At 38.5% G+C, this 19,880-nt stretch overlaps 1 protein-coding gene across 1 annotated transcript in view; it reads right to left on the bottom strand.

Annotated features, from left to right (window-relative positions):
- The window catches only part of SLC38A4 (solute carrier family 38 member 4), a 67,992-nt gene that overhangs the window by 4,502 nt on the left and 43,610 nt on the right, over positions 1-19,880 (bottom strand). Inside the window, exons 5-14 of the mRNA XM_060166454.1 lie at positions 17,725-17,798; positions 17,177-17,269; positions 12,909-12,990; positions 12,740-12,822; positions 12,581-12,639; positions 11,366-11,641; positions 11,155-11,234; positions 9,724-9,824; positions 7,862-7,986; positions 462-606 (exon numbers count right to left, since the gene is read on the bottom strand). Of these exons, the coding sequence (XP_060022437.1) occupies positions 462-606; positions 7,862-7,986; positions 9,724-9,824; positions 11,155-11,234; positions 11,366-11,641; positions 12,581-12,639; positions 12,740-12,822; positions 12,909-12,990; positions 17,177-17,269; positions 17,725-17,798 (1,118 nt within the window). The remainder of the gene's footprint in view (positions 1-461; positions 607-7,861; positions 7,987-9,723; positions 9,825-11,154; positions 11,235-11,365; positions 11,642-12,580; positions 12,640-12,739; positions 12,823-12,908; positions 12,991-17,176; positions 17,270-17,724; positions 17,799-19,880) is intronic.

Below are 19,880 nucleotides of genomic sequence, written 5' to 3'. Positions count from 1 at the left end.
TATTACAAGGCCACCCAGTTAAGGGAAATAATATGCTTTACAAAGTCAACCTCCTCTTCCTCCAAAGACATCCTTTAAGGCTCAGCTGATACTCACAGACCTAAGAGGGCATCCTGTAGGTAAAATCTATCTTCCTTCCTCTTTTTGATGCAGAGTTAAGACCTAGGTCCAAATCCTGGGTTCACTCCAAGGTATATGACTTGACTTCTATAGGGCTCAGTTGCCTTGTCTGTCAGAAAAGGCAGCTAGGCTAGATGATCTATAAAGTAGGTTTTAGCACTAACATTTTCTGATCCCATGAATAACGTCCAGTGTTTCCTGGGAGGGAGGGACGGTGACCAGCTGGACTACCAGGAATTCTGTGAGCCTGAGATGGACTGGGATGCTTGACCTCCTTTCACTGGCTCCCTCCATTTATGGACAGCTTGAGTTGATTAGATAAAAACCTTTCTGAAACTTACCTATGAATCCAAAGATGTATTTTATAGTTGGCACCAGGATGACCAAAACATTATTAAGTGCAATAAGTATGGCTGCAATCAGGAAATGTCTTATCCAGCTGAAGGGTCTTTTGGGAAATAACAGTGTGATCACTGATGTACGAATCTACAGCAAGAAAGTGCAAAGGCAAGGTCACTGCTTTGTTTTTGTTTTTAATTGAAGTATAGTTAATTTATAATGTTGTGTTAGTTTCAAGAGCATAGCAAAGTGATTCAGTTATACATATATATATATATATTTTTTTTTTTTCTCTTTCAGATTCTTTTCCATTATAGGTTATTACAAGATACTGAGTATGGTTCCATGTGCTATATAATAGGTCCTTGTTGGTTACTTATTTTATATACAGTAATGTGTATATTTTAATCCCAAACTCCTAATTTATTTCTATCCCCTGTCACTGCTTTGTTTTTAACTTTATCTACTATTTCAAATATTCTCACCCCTCTAAAGCATTTTCTTTGTTTTTCCTTTTTCTCCCAGAAAAGATCTTGATGCTGATTTTTTTTCAAATTTTAAAAATTTCAGTAAAGTAAAAATAACATAAAATGTACCATCTTAGTCACTTTTAAATGTACAGTCCAGTGGTATTAAGTACATTCATATTGTTGTGTAAGTTTGATGCTGATTTTTGATGTTTGGGAAAGTGTCATTTTCCTTGGTGATCTATCTTGTGCTCCCTTTCTCTGCTTTCAGAATTATTTTCTTGAAAATAATCTCAGTCAGAAAGAGATAAAAGAACAGATAAGATATATAACTCAGAGACACAATAAAACCCTTGTTGATTTCTAATCATGTCTCATCAGCCTGGATTAAGTATGAAGGCCAAGCACTGAATTTATTTGCATGTGATTGTGAACAGAATTTTTACACACCTGGTGTTTCTTAATTTTACATTTGATTTACCATTTTTGCCGCCTGATATTTTAAAAAATATGATATATTTTGCGTTCACTCCTTTCACCTCCCCACAAGTATAGATTATAAATGCACAAAAGGAAAAGAACAAGACCTAATTATCTTAACATTCCTCATTTCTACCTTAGTGTCTTGCGTGCAGGAGACACTCAATAAATGTTGACTTAAATTGAACAGAGCAAAACTTTTTCCTCCCTTTGAGATCCTTGACAGATTTCAGCCCTATTTCAGCAGCTGAAATAAGTAGGGGAAGGGTCAAGAGAGGCTCCAGTTGTAGCACCTGCTCAAGTTACCCTGATGTAACCGGATAAAAAGATCCTTGTGGGTAGAGGGAGGGAGTGCCATTTATGTTTGAACAGCTTAACAAAGTTGGAAATATTCTTATCTTTGGAATCTTTTAGAGGACACTTTTGGACTTAGTGGAATTCATTTATTGGCTTTTCAATAAGTGAGCACTTGAGTTAAGCTAGAACTTCCCATTTTTAGAAATGCTAGGATTGATTTTCACTTTAAAATTTTGCTTCTGAAGTCTCTTAATGGTGTGGAGATGGGAATTCACTTAAAAGAGAGAAAATGTAAAATATATTTTGAAACACACATATGAATGACAAAAACTTCGAGCTGAATTGCTTGCAGTGTCTAATGTGACATTCTCTTCATACCAGTACACCAAAAATTAAAGCCATCTGCTTAGGTTTAAAAGGCAATTTCACTTCCAGAATGGCAAGGCCAGAGAGTCTCTGGAAATGGTTTGTTTGTAACGGATTTTAAAATTTGGATGAGTGAAAATTATGAATGTCACTCTGAAAAGTAGACTGAGGAAAACAAATGGTTTGATTTTGTTTTCCCCAGCAGCTTGGAAATTCTCCATTATGTCCTACAATTAGTTCTTATTCAATATTGTCCAAACTTAATAAGCTTAAAATAAGCTTTCTATGGTTCATACATAGTGCTTAAGGATCTATTTGTCTGAAAGTGATAAACTTACAGCATACACAAGTAGAATACAGGTTATTTTCAGGCAGGGGTCACATGTATGTGCTTTTTTAGCCCTTTGTTGAAATAATGCCTTTAATTCTATAAGCTGAGTTAGAGGCAAACCTATCTGTACAGGGCCTCTGAATGTAAATAAATACAGTTTCCTAAGGTCTCATGTCTCCCAGAAAGATTAAGATTTGGCCTAATGATGTAACAGCATAGAAAGTTTACGGGAATAATGGTTGAAGCAAATGGTGAAATCTTGCTCTTCAGAATGAATAAGGAGTAACAAAATCCCAAACAGAACTGAAGGCATTTAGAGTTGCCAATGCATTCCTAAAATGGGCAACAGGGCAAATAGGGAGATGGGAGGCTGCTGATGGTGGTAGTTGGTGGAAAAGAATAGAATGAAACTTGCTAGTCATTCCATGTGTAAACGCTGCCTTGAGGAGTGAGCCTGGGATCGCGAGGTCCCCCAGCAGCTCTGTTTACCTGTGTGTCAAGATAGAGGTGACTCTGACTTATTACCCGGAAAGCCTTGCCTTCTGCCCCACTTATCTCAGTGCCCTTTTCTCTCTGACACAAACTGATAAGAACCTGGAAATGTGGGTCAGATGCTGCGCGTGGGGAAGTCCCCAGCCACAGCCCCGTGAATAATTCTAGAAAAGTTCCATGCAGTTCTAGAGAAAACTTCTGTTATTTCCAGAGACAGCGATCTGAACAGGAGCCTGTTAGGACGTGCTGTGTTCTAAAGTGGGGACTCAATGTGAGGTCAGAAACGTGGAGGTTGAGTAGAAATCGGGAGCCTTAGTTTGCACTCTAAAAAAAAATCCATTCTGTTGCTGAGAAGTGAACCATACTTCAGTAGGATTGCATAGGACAAGGGTGTAGCAAATACCTCTGCATTACTGTTCTATTCCAGTTCATAGCAACATCTGCCATATTTCTAGGCCTATATCTATATTCACTTCAAAACAGGAAGTCTGAAGGCAACATAAGTGAGAAGATTGGTTTTACTAAAATAAAATGAAGAGGAAGTAGCCAAAGAATCTGAGACACGACCTCCTTTTTTTTTTTAAGGTGCGGTAGGTAGAATTTGAGTCTGTGTGTTCTTGATAAACACATTAGGGTTATTGGGGTTTCTGTTTTTCATGGTAATGTGTGCATTTTCTGCATAAAGGGAAGCAGAAGCTGAAAATGGCATTATTCGTCCTTGGGAAGGAGGTGCAGTCCCGTAATAGACATCCCACTCCATATCACCTCCTCCCACTACTAAGAAAGACAAAACAGTGTTGAGTGGCTTGTGAAAAAGCTAGAGTCTTAATTCTCTTTATTTATTTATTGTTCAATAAACACTTCAAGCACTTACTTTGTGCACTTTCTAAGAAGGAAAAAGCTAACCTGTCTGGAGAAAAGAAAGATAATAAATGGAGAGATAAAAGGAAAAAGTAACCACCACCATCAACAACACTTGTCATCTCTTCTTGGGCTCTTAAGAAAAAGAACCAACATATTTGTTGAAAATAGGAGAATACAAAATAATACCTAAAGCTGATAGATTTTAATCCAGATTAAACCTAATACATATTAGGTTTTATTTGTTTGTTTTATTATTTGTATGGGGGGATACCAAAGCAAAGTCAATAAACTTATTAGTCAAGAGTTTTCTTAATTCAAAGAAACTTGTCAGGAAAACCATGCTGTTTGACTCAGCATTGGACACATGGAAAATCTTGGTTCTAAACTGTAAGAAACAAACAAATACATCACAACCAACTTCTATCACTTTGGGAGAGAAGTGTCTGAAGGTAGCCTTGTGGCACTTGACTGGGACAGGGAGGCTGGACCTACCTTTATGTCATCCGTCAAAGCCATGGAGGCTTGGTTCAAATAGCTAAGATCCTCACCCAAACTGAAGTTCATGGCAAATGTCGGCACGGGGACGAATCTATGCTTTTGCTAGAAAGGGCAGTTTATACACCTCAAGAAAGGGCAAGATTCATTTGGAGACGATTTGCCTTAGCAAACCTTGTTGAGCTCATCTTGTGCCAGTCACTGCACACCGCTTACCTCCAGGGGAAAACGTGGACAATCAAACAGACCATCTCAATGTAACGTTGTAGGGGGTGAGGCAGAATTACACGCAAGATGTTTCATAAATGCTAATGTTGACTTTAAATGCATAATGAAGGATAGCAGTTAGTTTTCTGAAATTTGGTTCTAATGGTCAATTTTGGTTTTAATGGGCATCGGATGGGAAATGTTTCCAAACTACTATGGGAGATACAACTAATGGGAAATGTGTTGCCATTCCTGGTGGTCAGATTTATGCCACTGTTATACAAAGGAAGAATTTCTGTGGACAACCTGGATTGTTAATGTCAAAGTGAAATGGTCATCACTAAATGAAAGGTTGACTTGCATTTCGTGTTATCATGACCACAGCCATCAGTGTCATGCTGTGAGCAATGCATTAGTTCAACTATTAACAACTAGCTGAGTAGCGACAGCCAAGTTCATTAATCTCTTGAGACCACGGCTTGAAAGCACTGTATTTAGGGTTTATGAATAAAGCAATACAGAAGCATTTTCTTTTACAAAATGCTTTGATTCAACAATGATATGAGTGCCCACTGTATGCCAAAATTTAATCAGTAATATCTTTACACACAAAAAGAAGGGTTCCAGATATTCTTTTCTTGGCAATGCTGTTTGCTTGGAAATTTTACCCTATGGTACCCTTTCTGTCTACAGCTGTCTTCTGCCTTGTCCCCACAATGGAGCTGATTTTAGGCTAAAGATGAGTGCATAACATTTGAAATACTTTCAGATATATGAGAGGCAAGACATTATTTAAAAGTAAACTCTTGGGGCTTCCCTGGTGGCGCAGTGGTTGAGAATCCGCCTGCCGATGCAGGAGACACGGGTTCGTGCCCCGGTCCGGGAAGATCCCACATGCCGCGGAGCGGCTGGGCCCGTGAGCCATGAGCCTGCGCGTCCGGAGCCTGTGCTCCGCAACGGGAGAGGCCACAACAGTGAGAGGCCCGCGCACCGCAAAAAAAAAAAAAAAAAAAGTAAACTCTTGGCCACCATAGTAATAAGGATCTGATTTCATGCACTCATGAAAAAGGAATGTGCTAAAAAATAATTCAGCACACAAGCTGCATTTAAAGTGACCGCAGTGTCATTATATGAGCAGTCCTCATCTGCTTGGCCCTGTATGGAACATTCTGTGCAGGACAGTGCTGGCTACTGATTTCTCCCCCTAAAATGAATGGTAAATTCAGTGCTTATGAAAGTAGAAGAGTTGGCAGGAAAGTGCAGACTTGTGTTTACCCACAGGTGGTGATTTTAACTCATGCAGCCCAAGTCTCCATGGCCAGCCCTGCTCTGTGATCCTAGAACAACTGACGCCAATGGCAAATGCCATGTAGGGACCATCTTAGTACGAGTCTGGCAAGAGGGTGTGTGTCAGTCTTGGGGGCAGCAGAAGAAGAGACATGTGATGGATAGCATGACTATTTTTCAAGAAATTTAGTTCTAGTGTGTAACTTACTTAACATGAATCTCCTTCTCATTAGCCTTCAAGAAATCAGATTAAATAAGGTGACTTTTGGATGTTTAGGTAGCACAATAAAATCGGGGGAGAAAATGAAATACCTTCAGAACTGTGGTGAAAATGTAACATGATTTGAAAGTGAATGTGGTTTCAGCTTTCAAATTTCAGAAGTCATATGAATTCCTACTCATTTCTACTAATCCACAAGAGAGAAGCTCAAGATCTGCTTTTTTGAATTTGAGCTTAAAAATTAATTTCAGTTTCATTAGGTGCCATTTGTTAATTTTTGTTTTTATTTCCATTTCTCTAGGAGGTGGGTCAAAAAGGATCTTGCTGTGATTTTGCACAGCAAAGGAAACCATAAACAAGATGAAAAGACAGCCCTCAGAATGGGAGAAAATCTTTGCAAATGAAGCAACTGACAAAGGATTAATCTCCAAAACATACAAGCAACTCATGCAGCTCAATATCAAAAAAACAAACAACCCAATGCAAAAATGGGCAGAAAACCTAAATAGACATTTCTCCAAAGAAGATATACAGATTGCCAACAAACACATGAAAGGATGCTCAACATCATTAATCATTAGAGAAATGCAAATCAAAACTACAATGAGATATCATCTCACACCAGTCAGAATGGCCGTCATTAAAAAATCTAGAAACAATGAATGCTGGAGAGAGTGTGGAGAAAAGGGAACCCTCTTGCACTGTTGGTGGGAGTGTAAATTGATACAGCCACTATGGAGAACAGTATGGAGGTTCCTTAAAAAACTACAAATAGAACTACCATACGACCCAGCAATCCCACTACCGGGCATATACCCTGAGAAAAACATAATTCAAAAAGAGTCATGTACCACAATGTTCATTGCAGCTCTATTTACAATAGCCAGGACATGGAAGCAACCTAAGTGTCCAGGGACAGATGAATGGATAAAGAAGATGTGGCACATATATACAATGGAATATTACTCAAACATAAAAAGGAACGAAACAGAGTTATTTGTAGTGAGGTGGATGGACCTAGAGACTGTCATACAGAGTGAAGTAAGTCAGAAAGAGAAAAACAAATACTGTATGCTAACACATGTATATGGAATCTAAAAAAAAAAAAAAAGTGGTCATGAAGAACCTAGGGGCAAGATGGGAATAAAGATGCAGACCTACTAGAGAATGGACTTGAGGATACGGGGAGGGGGAAGGGTAAGTAGGACAAAATGAGAGAGTGGCATGGACATATATACACTACCAAACGTAAAATAGATAGCTAGTGGGAAGCAGCTGCATAGCACAGGGAGATCAGCTCGGTGCTTTGTGACCACATAGAGGGGTGGGATAGGGAGGGTGGGAGGGAGGGAGATGCAAGAGGGAAGAGATATGGGGACATATGTATATGTATAACTGATTCACTTTGTTATAAAGTAGAAACTGACACACCATTGTAAAGCAATTATACTCTAATAAAGATGTTAAAAAATTAATTTCAACCTCAATAAAACTGTAAAACAAACAAATACATAGAAATAAATTTTGTGATTTTCCCCCTACATTTAAAAAGTACTTAACATTTAAAAATACTTGCTCTAGCAAGTATTTCCTGGCAGTCCAGTGGTTAGGACTCTGTTATTTCACTGCCAAGGGCATGGATTGGATCCCTGGTTCGGGAACTATAAGCCCTCAAACCACGCAGTGCAGCCAAAAATAATTTTCAAAAAATTTTTAAATAAAAAGAACACTTGCTTTGTCTACATATTACATAGTCAATTTTAAGTGGGTTCAAACTGCTATATAAAAAAATAATGTTCCTGGGCATTTCATTATAATTAAATCAACATCAAGTCAGAACGTATGTACTAATCTGTGGTGTCAAGCAAGATTCTTTCACCAAAGCCATATACTTACAGGGAACAGCACTATGGGCACAGTTAGCGTTACAGCCACCAGGACGGCCAGGCGTACCATGAGGAGAGGGGTGTCAAATGTGTACACTTTGCTGTAAGCATGAAGCAATTCATCTTCAACTTCTCCTGCAAAGAGGAAGAGGAGAATGAGTTCACTAGGTGTAGTCAAATCGGCACTGCTTACCGAAGACAACGTTTTATAGAAGGAACACAGTATAGTAGAAAGAACCCAGGTCTGGGAATCCAAACACCTCTGTTTTTATCCTGTCTCTTAGGTTATGAGCTATATGACCTTTGTTCAAATGAACAAAGGAGCCCTGAAGCTTGTAAAGTTGCAGGAGGTAATATAAAATTGCTAAGGCTCTTCTCTAGGTCATTTGCATTGTGATAAATCTTTCTCTGCTATACAGAAGCACCACAAAACAGAGGACAGGCTGAGGTCTTCTGGTGAAAGAGATGAAACAGCCAAGCCTCATCAGCCTGTCCGTCACGTCTTGCCACCTCCCTCCACCCTCACCTGCCCAGTGAGCCCCGAAGCAGCTTCTCCAAACCCAGCATGGAAACCCTAGGACAAATGATCTTTAACATTTTTTCAAACGCAACCGTTATGACTCCATCATGACACTGACAGACATACTTCTGGGCTTTTTCAAGTTTTTGTTCGTCTCACTGAGTTGAGACTCATTGATTAAGTAACAAAGATGAATTAGTATGATTGTTATAGGGTCTCCCAATGAATACCGCTATAAGATTAAGATGCTGCCCTCCAGGAAAACACACTTCTTTCAGAATTCCAGGCATAAATGACAAGGAAATGCTTACAGAATCAGATGTACACTGATTTTCCCACTACTCCCCTCAAAATCAGACAAAGGGGGTTAAAAATACTTTCAAAGGCATTGACCCAATTTTCATTAGTTTACAACCAGCAAAGAGCTAATGCCCAATCTAAATCAGTGCTTGGTTAAAAGCCAAATATTAGTCAAAAAAAAAACAAAAACAAAAAACAAGCAAATGGTGCCCCTTCCAGTCTCTTCCTACCCAATTTGTCTTGCAATCAATTTAATTTACCAAGTCAGCAGGGAAAAAATAATGCAAAATGTTAGAGAGGCTTATTTTAACAATATATTTATGTTGATAACATTGATTTGTGTTAATGTTTGATTCCCTGAAATTTGTCTGTAGGGCCATGCTTCGTCGAAGAGAAGAACAATCCTGCTCCTTTTGTGTCCTGTTAAGATGCCACAGAGGATATGTTTTTGGCATAATCAAACGTGGCCACAGTCACTTTGTTTTTTGATAGTACGTCCCCAGATCGAAAGGAATTCTGTCATGCCCTTTTTTCTTAGGAAACCATTCACTATAACAGAATGGAATGAGATAATCCAGAAAATTTGTATAATGCTCTAAGCCCCCAGATTTGGCTTGACTGGTAAACAAGAAGCAGGTTCCAACTCAAGGACTTGGTACTTTTTCTGCCATTTGCTTGGTAGGTAGTTATTCCACTAAAAGAGCTTTACAACATGCAATCCGATTCACTCTCACAGTATGTATGTAGCTTTAGATGGCTTAGAAAATCAAGCCAAAGAAATATCCTCTATCCCCTAAGGAAAATAATTAAATTAGAGGGACGGTTTTTACAAAATATGTGTGAATTCACAAATTATTATAACCTGTTAGGCAGCCTGGTTCAGTTTCCATTTTCTTAGGTCAAATGAGACTAAAATAGCATGATAATTAAGCATGTTCGTCTACAGATCATGCTGTTTATTGAGAGTAATTAAAAGAATTATACCTACCCGGATTAATGATCAGTCCAACTAGGATTTGCACAAGGAAAATGACTTTGACAGAGTGACCTACCGTAAAAGGTTAGGTAACCAAAGAGGGCAGCGAGCAGGTACATGACGAGCATCCCCGTGATGGAAACATTTGACACTGTTTGCATCTTCCTCCGGGACCGACTGAAAAGAAAAAGAACACCGAGCTTTGGTTTTCTGAACAGATGAAAATCTCACTACTTACAATTAAAATTTTAAAAATAATAAAAGAATGTGTGCCTGTGTTACTCATTATAAAACCACATTTCTAGTGCAGAAACACAGCTTATTTAAATTTGCCTTAGGGAATTATGGAGGATTTGTTTCCATTTTTCTTAAATGCTACTTCTTTAGTCTTAGAAAGGACTATTTTCCTATATGAGGATCAGTTTATTTTATGTTGATAAGTATGCTTGTCTATTGACTATTTAAGAATGTAATTAGCACAAAGGTCAAACTGGCTCCTAATGTAGAAAGACTTCCTATTTCATAGTGAGATGGATTTGAGGACCAGAATCCACTAGAAACTGCAAAGCACTACTCCCAGGAGTCCAGACAGCCTGAAGCCTGATAGCATTACCTGGACAGCTTCTGGAAACCATTCTAGAGGCACCTGGCTGCTGACACTGGGGTAACTGCTATCACTTCTCTGTCTTTCGGCTCAGATCAAGTGTAGAGTAACTGCTACATGGGATTTTCCAAGTCAATCAAAGACATCAAAATAATTGAAAGTGCTCTATAAATTTTTTAAGAGGTAAATCTGAATATATGGGGCAAGTTATTGTTATTTAGTGAGAACAAAGACTGAGGTTATTGATGTCTGGATAAAGAAGATGAGAATTATAGGACCACCTCCCCTCAGGGTAAAGGAAGAAGCTGCTGTAGTGGGCTCAGATCCACTCATCCCCAAGGGCATGTTAACAACCTCAAAGGGAAAAGCGTATTAAGGAATCATAGAATATGAGCTGGAAGAAAGAAGATTGTCTAACCAGTGTCTCCATTATACAGATTAGACTATGAAGGCCAGGTACTGGCACATCCCAGTGGTGGAATGTCTTCTAGGCAAGGGTTAAAGACTGACCATAGGTGACATCAGTGGCTTAGCCAGGCCACCCTAATCAAAATTTTTGGTCTTCACGGGTGTGGGTCATTTCCAGTTCAGGTGACCTCACTTCTTCCCACCAATATTCAAATTCAAATCCCTCATGCTTGCCAAAATCCTTACAGACATTGGCTCATCCTCCCTCTGTCCTGAACCCCAACCCTGGATCCTTAGGATGAAGGAACAGGAGAAAAGGAAGCAGTGAGGGGGCTGATTCACACCTTTGTGGTGAAAGCACATTACTGATGAGTGGTTATAGCATAAACCTCCTGTGAAGGCAAAGCTGTAAACTATGCTTCCGTATAAAGCACCTTTGAAAATACGAGCACATTTTCAAAGCAAATTAGAACGCTAAAATGATGGCTGCCTTACTCTTTGAGTTCACTGTAGATGGGAAGGACCTCAGGGTGGCATACAAAAGCAAATGCTAGGATGGGAATTGCATAGGCCGTCTGAAAAACAAAGACAACACCGCACGTTTAGCATTTCAACACAGAGAGCTACCCCAGGCCATCTCAGCTTGTGAGATAAAAACTCAGAGGCCACGTTGCTAGGCTCTTAGAAGCCTAGACCTCTCACTTACCCGGGAGTTGAATACAAAGTATTTGGGCTGACACTTGTCATCACTGTGTACTTCATACTCTACTCCACTGCCATGAATAGAGCCCTTGGCCTGTTTCTCATCTAGCTCTGCAGGATTCTGGTGGGTGTAATCCATCATGAAGTTCACACCACTACTCTCAGAGTTGTTGGGTAACATCATCACGTGCATTGGAACTGTATTGTTGAATGTCAGATTCCCAACATTGTGATCCAGAACAGGCAGAGGGCAGGGTATTTGGAATTTCTTGTAAATCACCTAGACCCGGTCATTAACACAACAACAAGAAGTCAGCCTTTTGAGGAAAACAATGAAACAAAAATCCCTGTGGGTGGTTTATGGGGTAAAGGTGAGGGAACTCTGCTGAGGATTCCTTTTAGACTAATGGACAACGGAGACTCCCTCTATCCTCAGTTTGATGTAAGGAGCTGGAACTATGGTTGGCAACTCTCTCCCTTAGAGTCAACAGGACAGTATTTTGTGTGAATCTATCCCAAACTTCATGCATACTCTTCCATGAGAAAGATGATCATTTTCTTGCTACATTGCATCTCTTTCATGTCTTCAAACTAATGAAAATATGGATCATCAGGAAATTCCCCCCTCCTCCTTTGCCTCTTTGGGGAAATGTTATATAAATTTTGGCATTCATGATATTAGCATAAATTCCCCCTTTTGGAGGGGAGAGGGAGTGGGGAGGGGAGAGGGAGTGGGGAGGGGAGAGGGAGTGGGGAGGGGAGAGGGAGTGGAGTGGGGAGAGGATTTCTTTCTTTAATTCCGCTGTGGTCACCTTCTCTTCATGGGTAGAATGAGTAAGAGAAAATGGCTGATTCACGTAAATATGGCTAATTCTACAGCCTACTCATTTATCTTCTGGGACTCTTCACTTCTTTTTCCTCCGCCTGTCTAAATACTGGGTTGTTGTCACACTTCTGCTTGAAGTGTTCCTTTCATCCAAATATACATTCAGTATGCCTAGAACATACTATTAGCAATGGTCTTGACATTCTAACTCAACTATTTTTAAACTCATGACTGTTCTTTTCTCTTTCCAAATTAGAATACAAGGAAATTGCTTGTGATGCAAGAACTATTTCATGCTAATGATGTGCTTGAACAAAAATGAGGACACCAATTCAGGCACTGAAAGCATCACACCCCTACCAAGTTACAAGGATCATGTCAAAAATCACTTACCACACTGACAAAAAACACCATGCAGGTAAGAGAAAATCCACTGGTATAACCAAGGTAACCTAGGGGTTAGCAGAGAAATTCCAGAAGGTGAATATGGCATCCACAATCAGCTTACCTCTTGGAATACAAAATGAAAATAAAAATGGAAAATGACTTTACCTAAATTTTTAAGAAGAGAAAGTGGAAGAATGATTCCAACTGACACAAATATGACGAGGTAGTTGCCATTGACATACCATTCTCTAGAAAAGAGAGACCAGAATATTAGGATCAGAAAAGACCAAGTAGAATGAGTCTCTTGATGTTACAGAGAGAGCAGAAGACATACCCAGTATTTTCTTCAAGTCCCATGAACGCTCTGATTACTTCAGGTAGTTCGTATTTAATAATGAAGAGGTAGCTTGACATGGCTAAAACGGAAGACGTGAGAGCTTAGTGGTGTGCACGGCACCAAAGTCACAGGCAAGTTGTGAGAAGTCCAGGCATTGGTACACCCCTCCTTCTCAGTAATTCCCAAAGCGAAAGAAAAGCCACCCACTATGTATTCTGTACTGTTTCCAAGTTCTTCTCATGAATAGACATTCGGCCCTTTGGCTCTTGCCTATGGACCTTTGCTAACAGTATCAATGCTGATTCTGTGTTAAATCCAGCTCTGAGGTTTTCAGTGAAGCTACAGTTTCAAAGTTTTTTTCCTGGAGTCATACTGGATTGATAAAAAAAAAAAGTACAAGAGAGGATAGCTTCTCTAACCTTTGTCAATGAAGTTTTTTCTATATCCTTTGTCCAAATAAGAAATCATACAAAGTGGCAAAATTTCTTGAATGTCTAGATAAGTGATGTATGTGTGATCATGTACTCTTCTGAATACCTGATCTATAAAATCTATAAACCCTCTCCTTGGAAAAATAGTTATGCATAACATACAATTTTGCCTACAATTGTAGGGATGTATGCAACATCCCTTTCCCAGGTCCATCCACTCAGTGAAGAATAATACTAATTTGCTATTTCACACGTGATCAAAAGACTCAATTGAAAATAAAACTGACAAGTTTCGCATTGCAAGGTTTAAGTGTGTGCTACGTCCTTCTGGTGAATTTTTGCTAACAGACATTTGAAGCAGATATCTAAGTTGCAGATCGAACTATTAATAGTTTAAAAATATTTCCTTAATCTCAAACGAAAGTAATAACGGTGATAACAATTCCCCACATTGTTTAGTTCTGCATGTAATCAGCTGGAAATCCACATGAAAGAGCAAGGTGCATCTTATCATCTTCATTCCACAGCTGAGGATATAAAAATTTTGAGAGCTTAACTGACGTGTCCAAGATCGCACAGCTTGAAAATGACAGACCACGTCCAAAATATAAGATTCCTGATTTCAGGCCAGTGTGTCTTCTCTATTGTGAAATGAAATGATTTTTACAATACCTGATGTGTCTTCTGTAAACATGATTTGGTTAATCTTTACAAAGACCTTGGCTAAAGCTAAATCTTACAGAGGGTAAACAGAGGAGATATTTCTGATTAACTGGTTCAGCGAGGTACCATTCAATTTTAGAGCTATTAGTTGCTGACTCTCAGTGATGTCACCACTGTTAATGTGTTTGGTCTTTGAAAATTCAGAATGATCCAGACCTGTCTGGGTAATGTCAACATTATTCTGCTAATGGTCAGTGTTAATTTTTCAGGGGATTGAGAAAATTAAACGTTCTAAATGTGGAGTTGCTAAATACAGAAATACAAGTGATTTCTTTTAGGCTACAATAACCACTAATCACATAGAGTAACCAAAGTGAGAGATTTTCAGGAAAGGTGTATGAAATTTCATCTCACTCCCTTAAAGCCACACTGCGGGGTGAGGGGCTTGACTGAGAGACCATGTTATAGTTTATTCCATTGTTTAGAAGCATAATAGTAGCTATACTTGGAATAATAGACCATGCTGTTGCCACTCAGCCTGTTGAGCTCAGGACTAAGCATGTGTATGTCCAGTTAGTTCAGTGGTCCAGACAAGTATATTAGATCACCTATGAAGAGATTCTATGAAAGGTTTGATATTTTATATCTTGATAAGGCTGAGAATTTGAACCAAATGTAAAGCAGTTTATTTGGTGGGGAATGGGAGACTTATATGCTTGGGACCCAATGCCAGTCAAATGAATGAAACAATTCCAGTGTTACTGCCAAGTTCTACCCAGGACTGTAGTCTTACTATACAAAAAATATGAAAGGCATAAATATAAATCATTAAGATATGACTGATTTTATTTATCTGCCTACCAACTATCCGTTATCAGGAGCAGGTATAGTTGGATAAAGGTTACTAAAGAAATTGCTGCATTCTAGAAATGCTGGATAATTCCAGTGATTTTATTAATCAAGAAGAAGGACCTCCTTGCAAGATCTCTGTGTAAGTTTATTTATTGCAGCATTGTTTACAATAGTAAAAAACCTGGAAACGATCCAAAACTGTTCATCAAGGGATTCAGTAATCCAATTATGGTGTATTTATACAATGGAAAGCTCAAAAGCCATTAAAAAGAGTAATATGCAAAAACATTCAAGGCATATTGTTAAATAAAAAAAGCAAGCGGTAAATCAGTATTAGAAGATGATCCTGTTTTAACAGTAACAATATATTTGTTAAATTTGTCATAGAGGAAAACCTGGCATGGGTTTTTCTAAGGATGATTTACATAAACATTTCTTTGTAATTTATATATTTATGTAATGTTTTTATCTTTCACAATTAGCATATATTTGTCTTATAATTATAAAAATGCCATTTAAAAACAACCAGGAAGGCTCCAGTGACATGGTTATTGAATCCAAGAACTGGAGAGGAAGGGTGCATGTACTGAACCTGTAGTATTATGACACTGTGAAGATGAGCTATTACTCTCAATTGCATAGGTGGAAAAATTGGACTCAGAGGTGTAAAGTGATTTTCCCAAGGTCATAGATAGTGACAGAAACAAGCTCAAATTCAGGTGCTACCAGGCGCCAGAAGTCTATTCTCTACTCATGGGTTTTAAAATGTCTTTTAAAAAACAGTGACGTACCAGATATATACAAACAAGGCTAAGGGAGCCCAGAAGAGCTAGTACCTAATAGCCTAGAGAATGATGGATCATGGAGCAAACAGAGAGGGAGAGCCAGAGAATGTGTATGTGTTAGGTCTGTAAAATTGTAAAAGTAGGGGAACTAAATATAGTTTGTTATAGTATGACACAGGACACATAGGGAACAGATGATAGATAGGTAGAGAGAGAGAGAGAGGGAGACAGAGAGAGAGAGAGAGATTGGGGTTTGTAGGAAAGGTATCAGAAAGGTAGGCAAAGGAAAGATGATGAAAACCCTTATATGTCAGACTAAAGAGTTTAAATTTTATCTTGAAAATCATGAGGGCATGCTGAAGAAGTTTATGCATGTGAGAAGCAAGAGTAGATCTGAATTTGAGAAAGTTCATTTGGAAGATGAATTACAGATGGAAGAGGGGAAACTAAATACAGGAATAACAGGTAGATGTCTACTGCAAAAGTCTGAGCAGAAATAGTAATCACCTGAAGTGTGATAGTGAGACTAGAAGGAGAGGAGAGATTCAAAGGCTAAATAAGAGAAAGAATGGATAAAAACTGGTATTTGATTGGATTGTCAGGGTTAGGGAGAGAGGGAAAAGTTTAGGCTGACACCCAGATTGCTGGCTTAAGAAACTGGACGCTGCTGGTATTGTTCACTGAGATGAAAGAACAGAAGTATAGAATAACAGGTTTGGGGACTGCGTAGGAGGTGAGGAAATAAGTTCTACTATGTGGTGATATAGTCCAGGTCATGCAAGAAGACTTAGCCAGTAGGACATCTGAAATATGGGTCAAGATGCCTTTTGAGGGTCAAAGACACAATAGGACCGGTGAAGCTGGTGGGCATACATATCATCTGGAACACTATTTAAAAAATGTACTTATCAACTGGAACACTATTAAAAAAATGTACTTCTCGGCTCTCCTCTGGAAGGGATCATTCAGTAGGAATTAAAAGAATCTGTAGAACAAGAAATCTGTGGTTTATAATGCTTCCGATGCCTAGACAGATTTTTGCCTTAGCACAATTTCTAGGGATACTCTACAGTGGGCTGGCTCTGTGCAGGCTGTGTCTCAAGGACCCCCAAATTTGGCTATGTGCCTCAGATACTAAATTTTCCCTTTTATGAAATAAACTCAATCATACATGTGACACATCAACTGTTTGGGCAATGACAGATATAAGCAATAGTGCTTTAACTTTTAAAAGTAATAATTAAAGCCATTTGAAATCAAGAAAGGTTTTATTTTATATTTTAATTCTAGAATTTATTTGGTAGGGTTTTATATAGTATTTCATTTCTTAGATATTGCTATTTTCAATTAAAGAGGGATTAAGGAGCAATTAAAGAGCAAATCTATTTAGGAAACTCTACTTTTGAAATTTAAAAATGGTAAAACAGCTATTTTTCTGTATTTAAAGGGCCTGTTCATTGCCATTGAGTTTTCTTATTTCTTGAACATCTTTTTAGAAAGTTTAAATGGTTTGTTGAAAGCCAGATCCTCTTACCTCCAATGTTCTGCATTGTAATGGAAATAAAAGCTCCGATTTTCCCAGGCCATCCAAATGCCTTTTCACCTAGCTTTTCATAAATTAAAGATCCTATAATCAAAAATGAAAAGAAACTTGTTTAAAAAAAAACTGTCTTAGTGACTGAAATATTTCTATGTAATTCTCCACTGGAGCCTCAAACATGTAAATAAACACCATATAGAAATTACAAACCCCAAATACGCAATCTCAAAAGCCATTACAAAATATTCTCCAAACAAGAAGCGATGCCTTCATTCATCTTGGCTCCAGGCAGCAAGTCAGAACTGTTATTTCTATCATCCACCAAAAGTCTTTTTCTCTATTTGGCTTGAACCTGAGCAGGTTGACTTTCACTTGTCTCACTTGCCCAGATAACTAAAAACATGGAGAGACCATGTGATTGGGGTTAGAAGAAAATGAAATGTAAAATTGACCAACACCATCCTATAGGTATAGAGCTAAAGGCTGAAATACCCTTTAATGAGAATCGAAATAGCATGTCTTAGGTCTAGGGAGTGGCATACCTCCTTCCTTGGCAGTCTTTAATAAAAGATGAACTGAATAGAGAGATAGGATTGCCACGGCAAGCAGCATGATTCTGTGAAGGGAATAGAGAGGAGACAATAATGTTTCTATAAAAAATAAGATGTAATAATATTAGATGTTACAATACATTATTACACTGGTCTTTTCAATCATTAACTTTCCAAGAGTATGTGGATTTGGGGGAAGCTGAAAAATTCTTTTCAGAACTCCACCAATGCCCTTAAATGTCCCAGAACTGGAATTGGCTTTATTTTATCAGCCAAAACATACTATTGGAAGTTCCTAACGCACCTTTTTTAGTCTTAGATTCTACCCAATGGTAGAATCTGGTTTATAACTTAGATGCTAAATGCATAGCAAAATTAGCAAATACTTACTCAGCATATGGGTATATGTACACCATATCTGCGTGATATTCCCATGAACATTTATAATTGATGGGCTATTCAATGACCTGACTAAACATTAATCTAAAATCTAGAAATACAGAAGTCAAAGCAAATTCTGAGCTCCGTTACTACTGAGTCTGCATATTAGATGACAGTGATCAGATGTGTGAACCAGAGGGTCTGGCAATCGCCTGTGTAATAGAGAAAACAGAGAAAGGTAAGTCTAGGGTGCAGGAAAACCTTTGCTGTATTCAGAAAAATCATTTCTGGTTCAGGACCCTCCACATGTCCACAGGCATATATGATTTCTTTATGTATACAGTGATCAATGCTTCTCCAAAAATCAAGAATTGGACAGCAAAAATAAAGAGTGTAGATAGAAGCATCTATATAATAAATTAATGCACAATACTAAACTTTACCTGAAATTAAAAAAAAAATCTTATCCTTTGTCTAATATGATGACAGCATACCAGTCTCCCCTCAATTGATCTAATTCTTTGGTAATTCCTTGGGAAGTCAATGTTACAAATGTAGATTTAGACCGAGTTACAAATGTTATAGCTATTCTAGCTCTATTGTACTGTTTTTTTTCTTTCCACAAAACATGTTCACCAGAACTGCCTAATCAATGTCTTATTCATACATTTTTCCATATACGTTATGAATTGACCTGTTTTTAAAGAATTATGTAATTCAGATTATATAATTTTGTTCCCCGGAAGAATAATAAGCGTACCCTGTATTCTAAATACATTTTCTGCTTTGGCAGAAAATACTAAAAGTAACACCGATGAAATCCTGTGTCACTTGTTGGGAATTGAGGCAGATTGCTGAATCCAGTTTGGGCTACTTGGATACACAAAACACACCTCATGATATCTAGCTATGTAATTGTTCTGGCCAAATTAATCTGCTAAATGTTTACAGGCCTGAAATGAGGCTTTCAGTTTTAAAAGTGGAATATTCTCCTGCCATGAAAATGAACTCTAGGACTGGGGGGAGTGTTTCTTTCTTTTTTTTTTTTTCCTGCGGTACACGGGTCTCTCACTGCTGTGGCCTCTCCCGTTGCGGAGCACAGGCTCCGGACGCGCAGGCTCAGCGGCCATGGCTCACGGGCCCAGCCGCTCTGCGGCATATGGGATCTTCCCGGACCGGGGCACGAACCCATGTCCCCTGCATCGGCAGGCGGACTCTCAACCACTGCGCCACCAGGGAAGCCCCCTAATTAATTTTAATGGTATGTGTAATTAGTAAGGAGAAGGCAGTCTTTTGTCTTAGAGATACTGTACATTATAAAAGTGTACAACTATGCATATGAATATACCTCTAGCCATTAGGAGTCAGAAAATTTTTAAAACTTACTTTATTTCAAACATGGCTTAGAAAAGTAAAGCTGATATCAAAAGCCATTCAGCTAAAAAATACGACACCTAACAGTTCAATCAAAGCACTGACACAATATAAATATTTATAGTTCAGCCCGATCCTTAGCCCTCAAATAGCTGTGTGATTACCTAATCATAAGTGATATTCAGAACACAAATAGCATATATTTATAATATAAATGTTGCATTCTTAGACAGTTATTTAAGACTCCAGCACTGCATTAGGGGTTGTGATCTGCATTCATACTGATGCCTGACTAACATTAGACTTTGTTCTTGTGAAGCATTTCACTGCCACCAACTGTGTCTTTGAAAATACCAGGCTGTACGTAATGCACCGATGTCTGTGGCTGTCTG

Source organism: Lagenorhynchus albirostris, chromosome 11 (assembly GCF_949774975.1).
Source record: "Lagenorhynchus albirostris chromosome 11, mLagAlb1.1, whole genome shotgun sequence".
Taxonomy (NCBI): domain Eukaryota; kingdom Metazoa; phylum Chordata; class Mammalia; order Artiodactyla; family Delphinidae; genus Lagenorhynchus; species Lagenorhynchus albirostris.
Note: the sequence above shows the minus strand (reverse complement) of the source record. Positions and strands in the feature narration are given on the sequence as shown.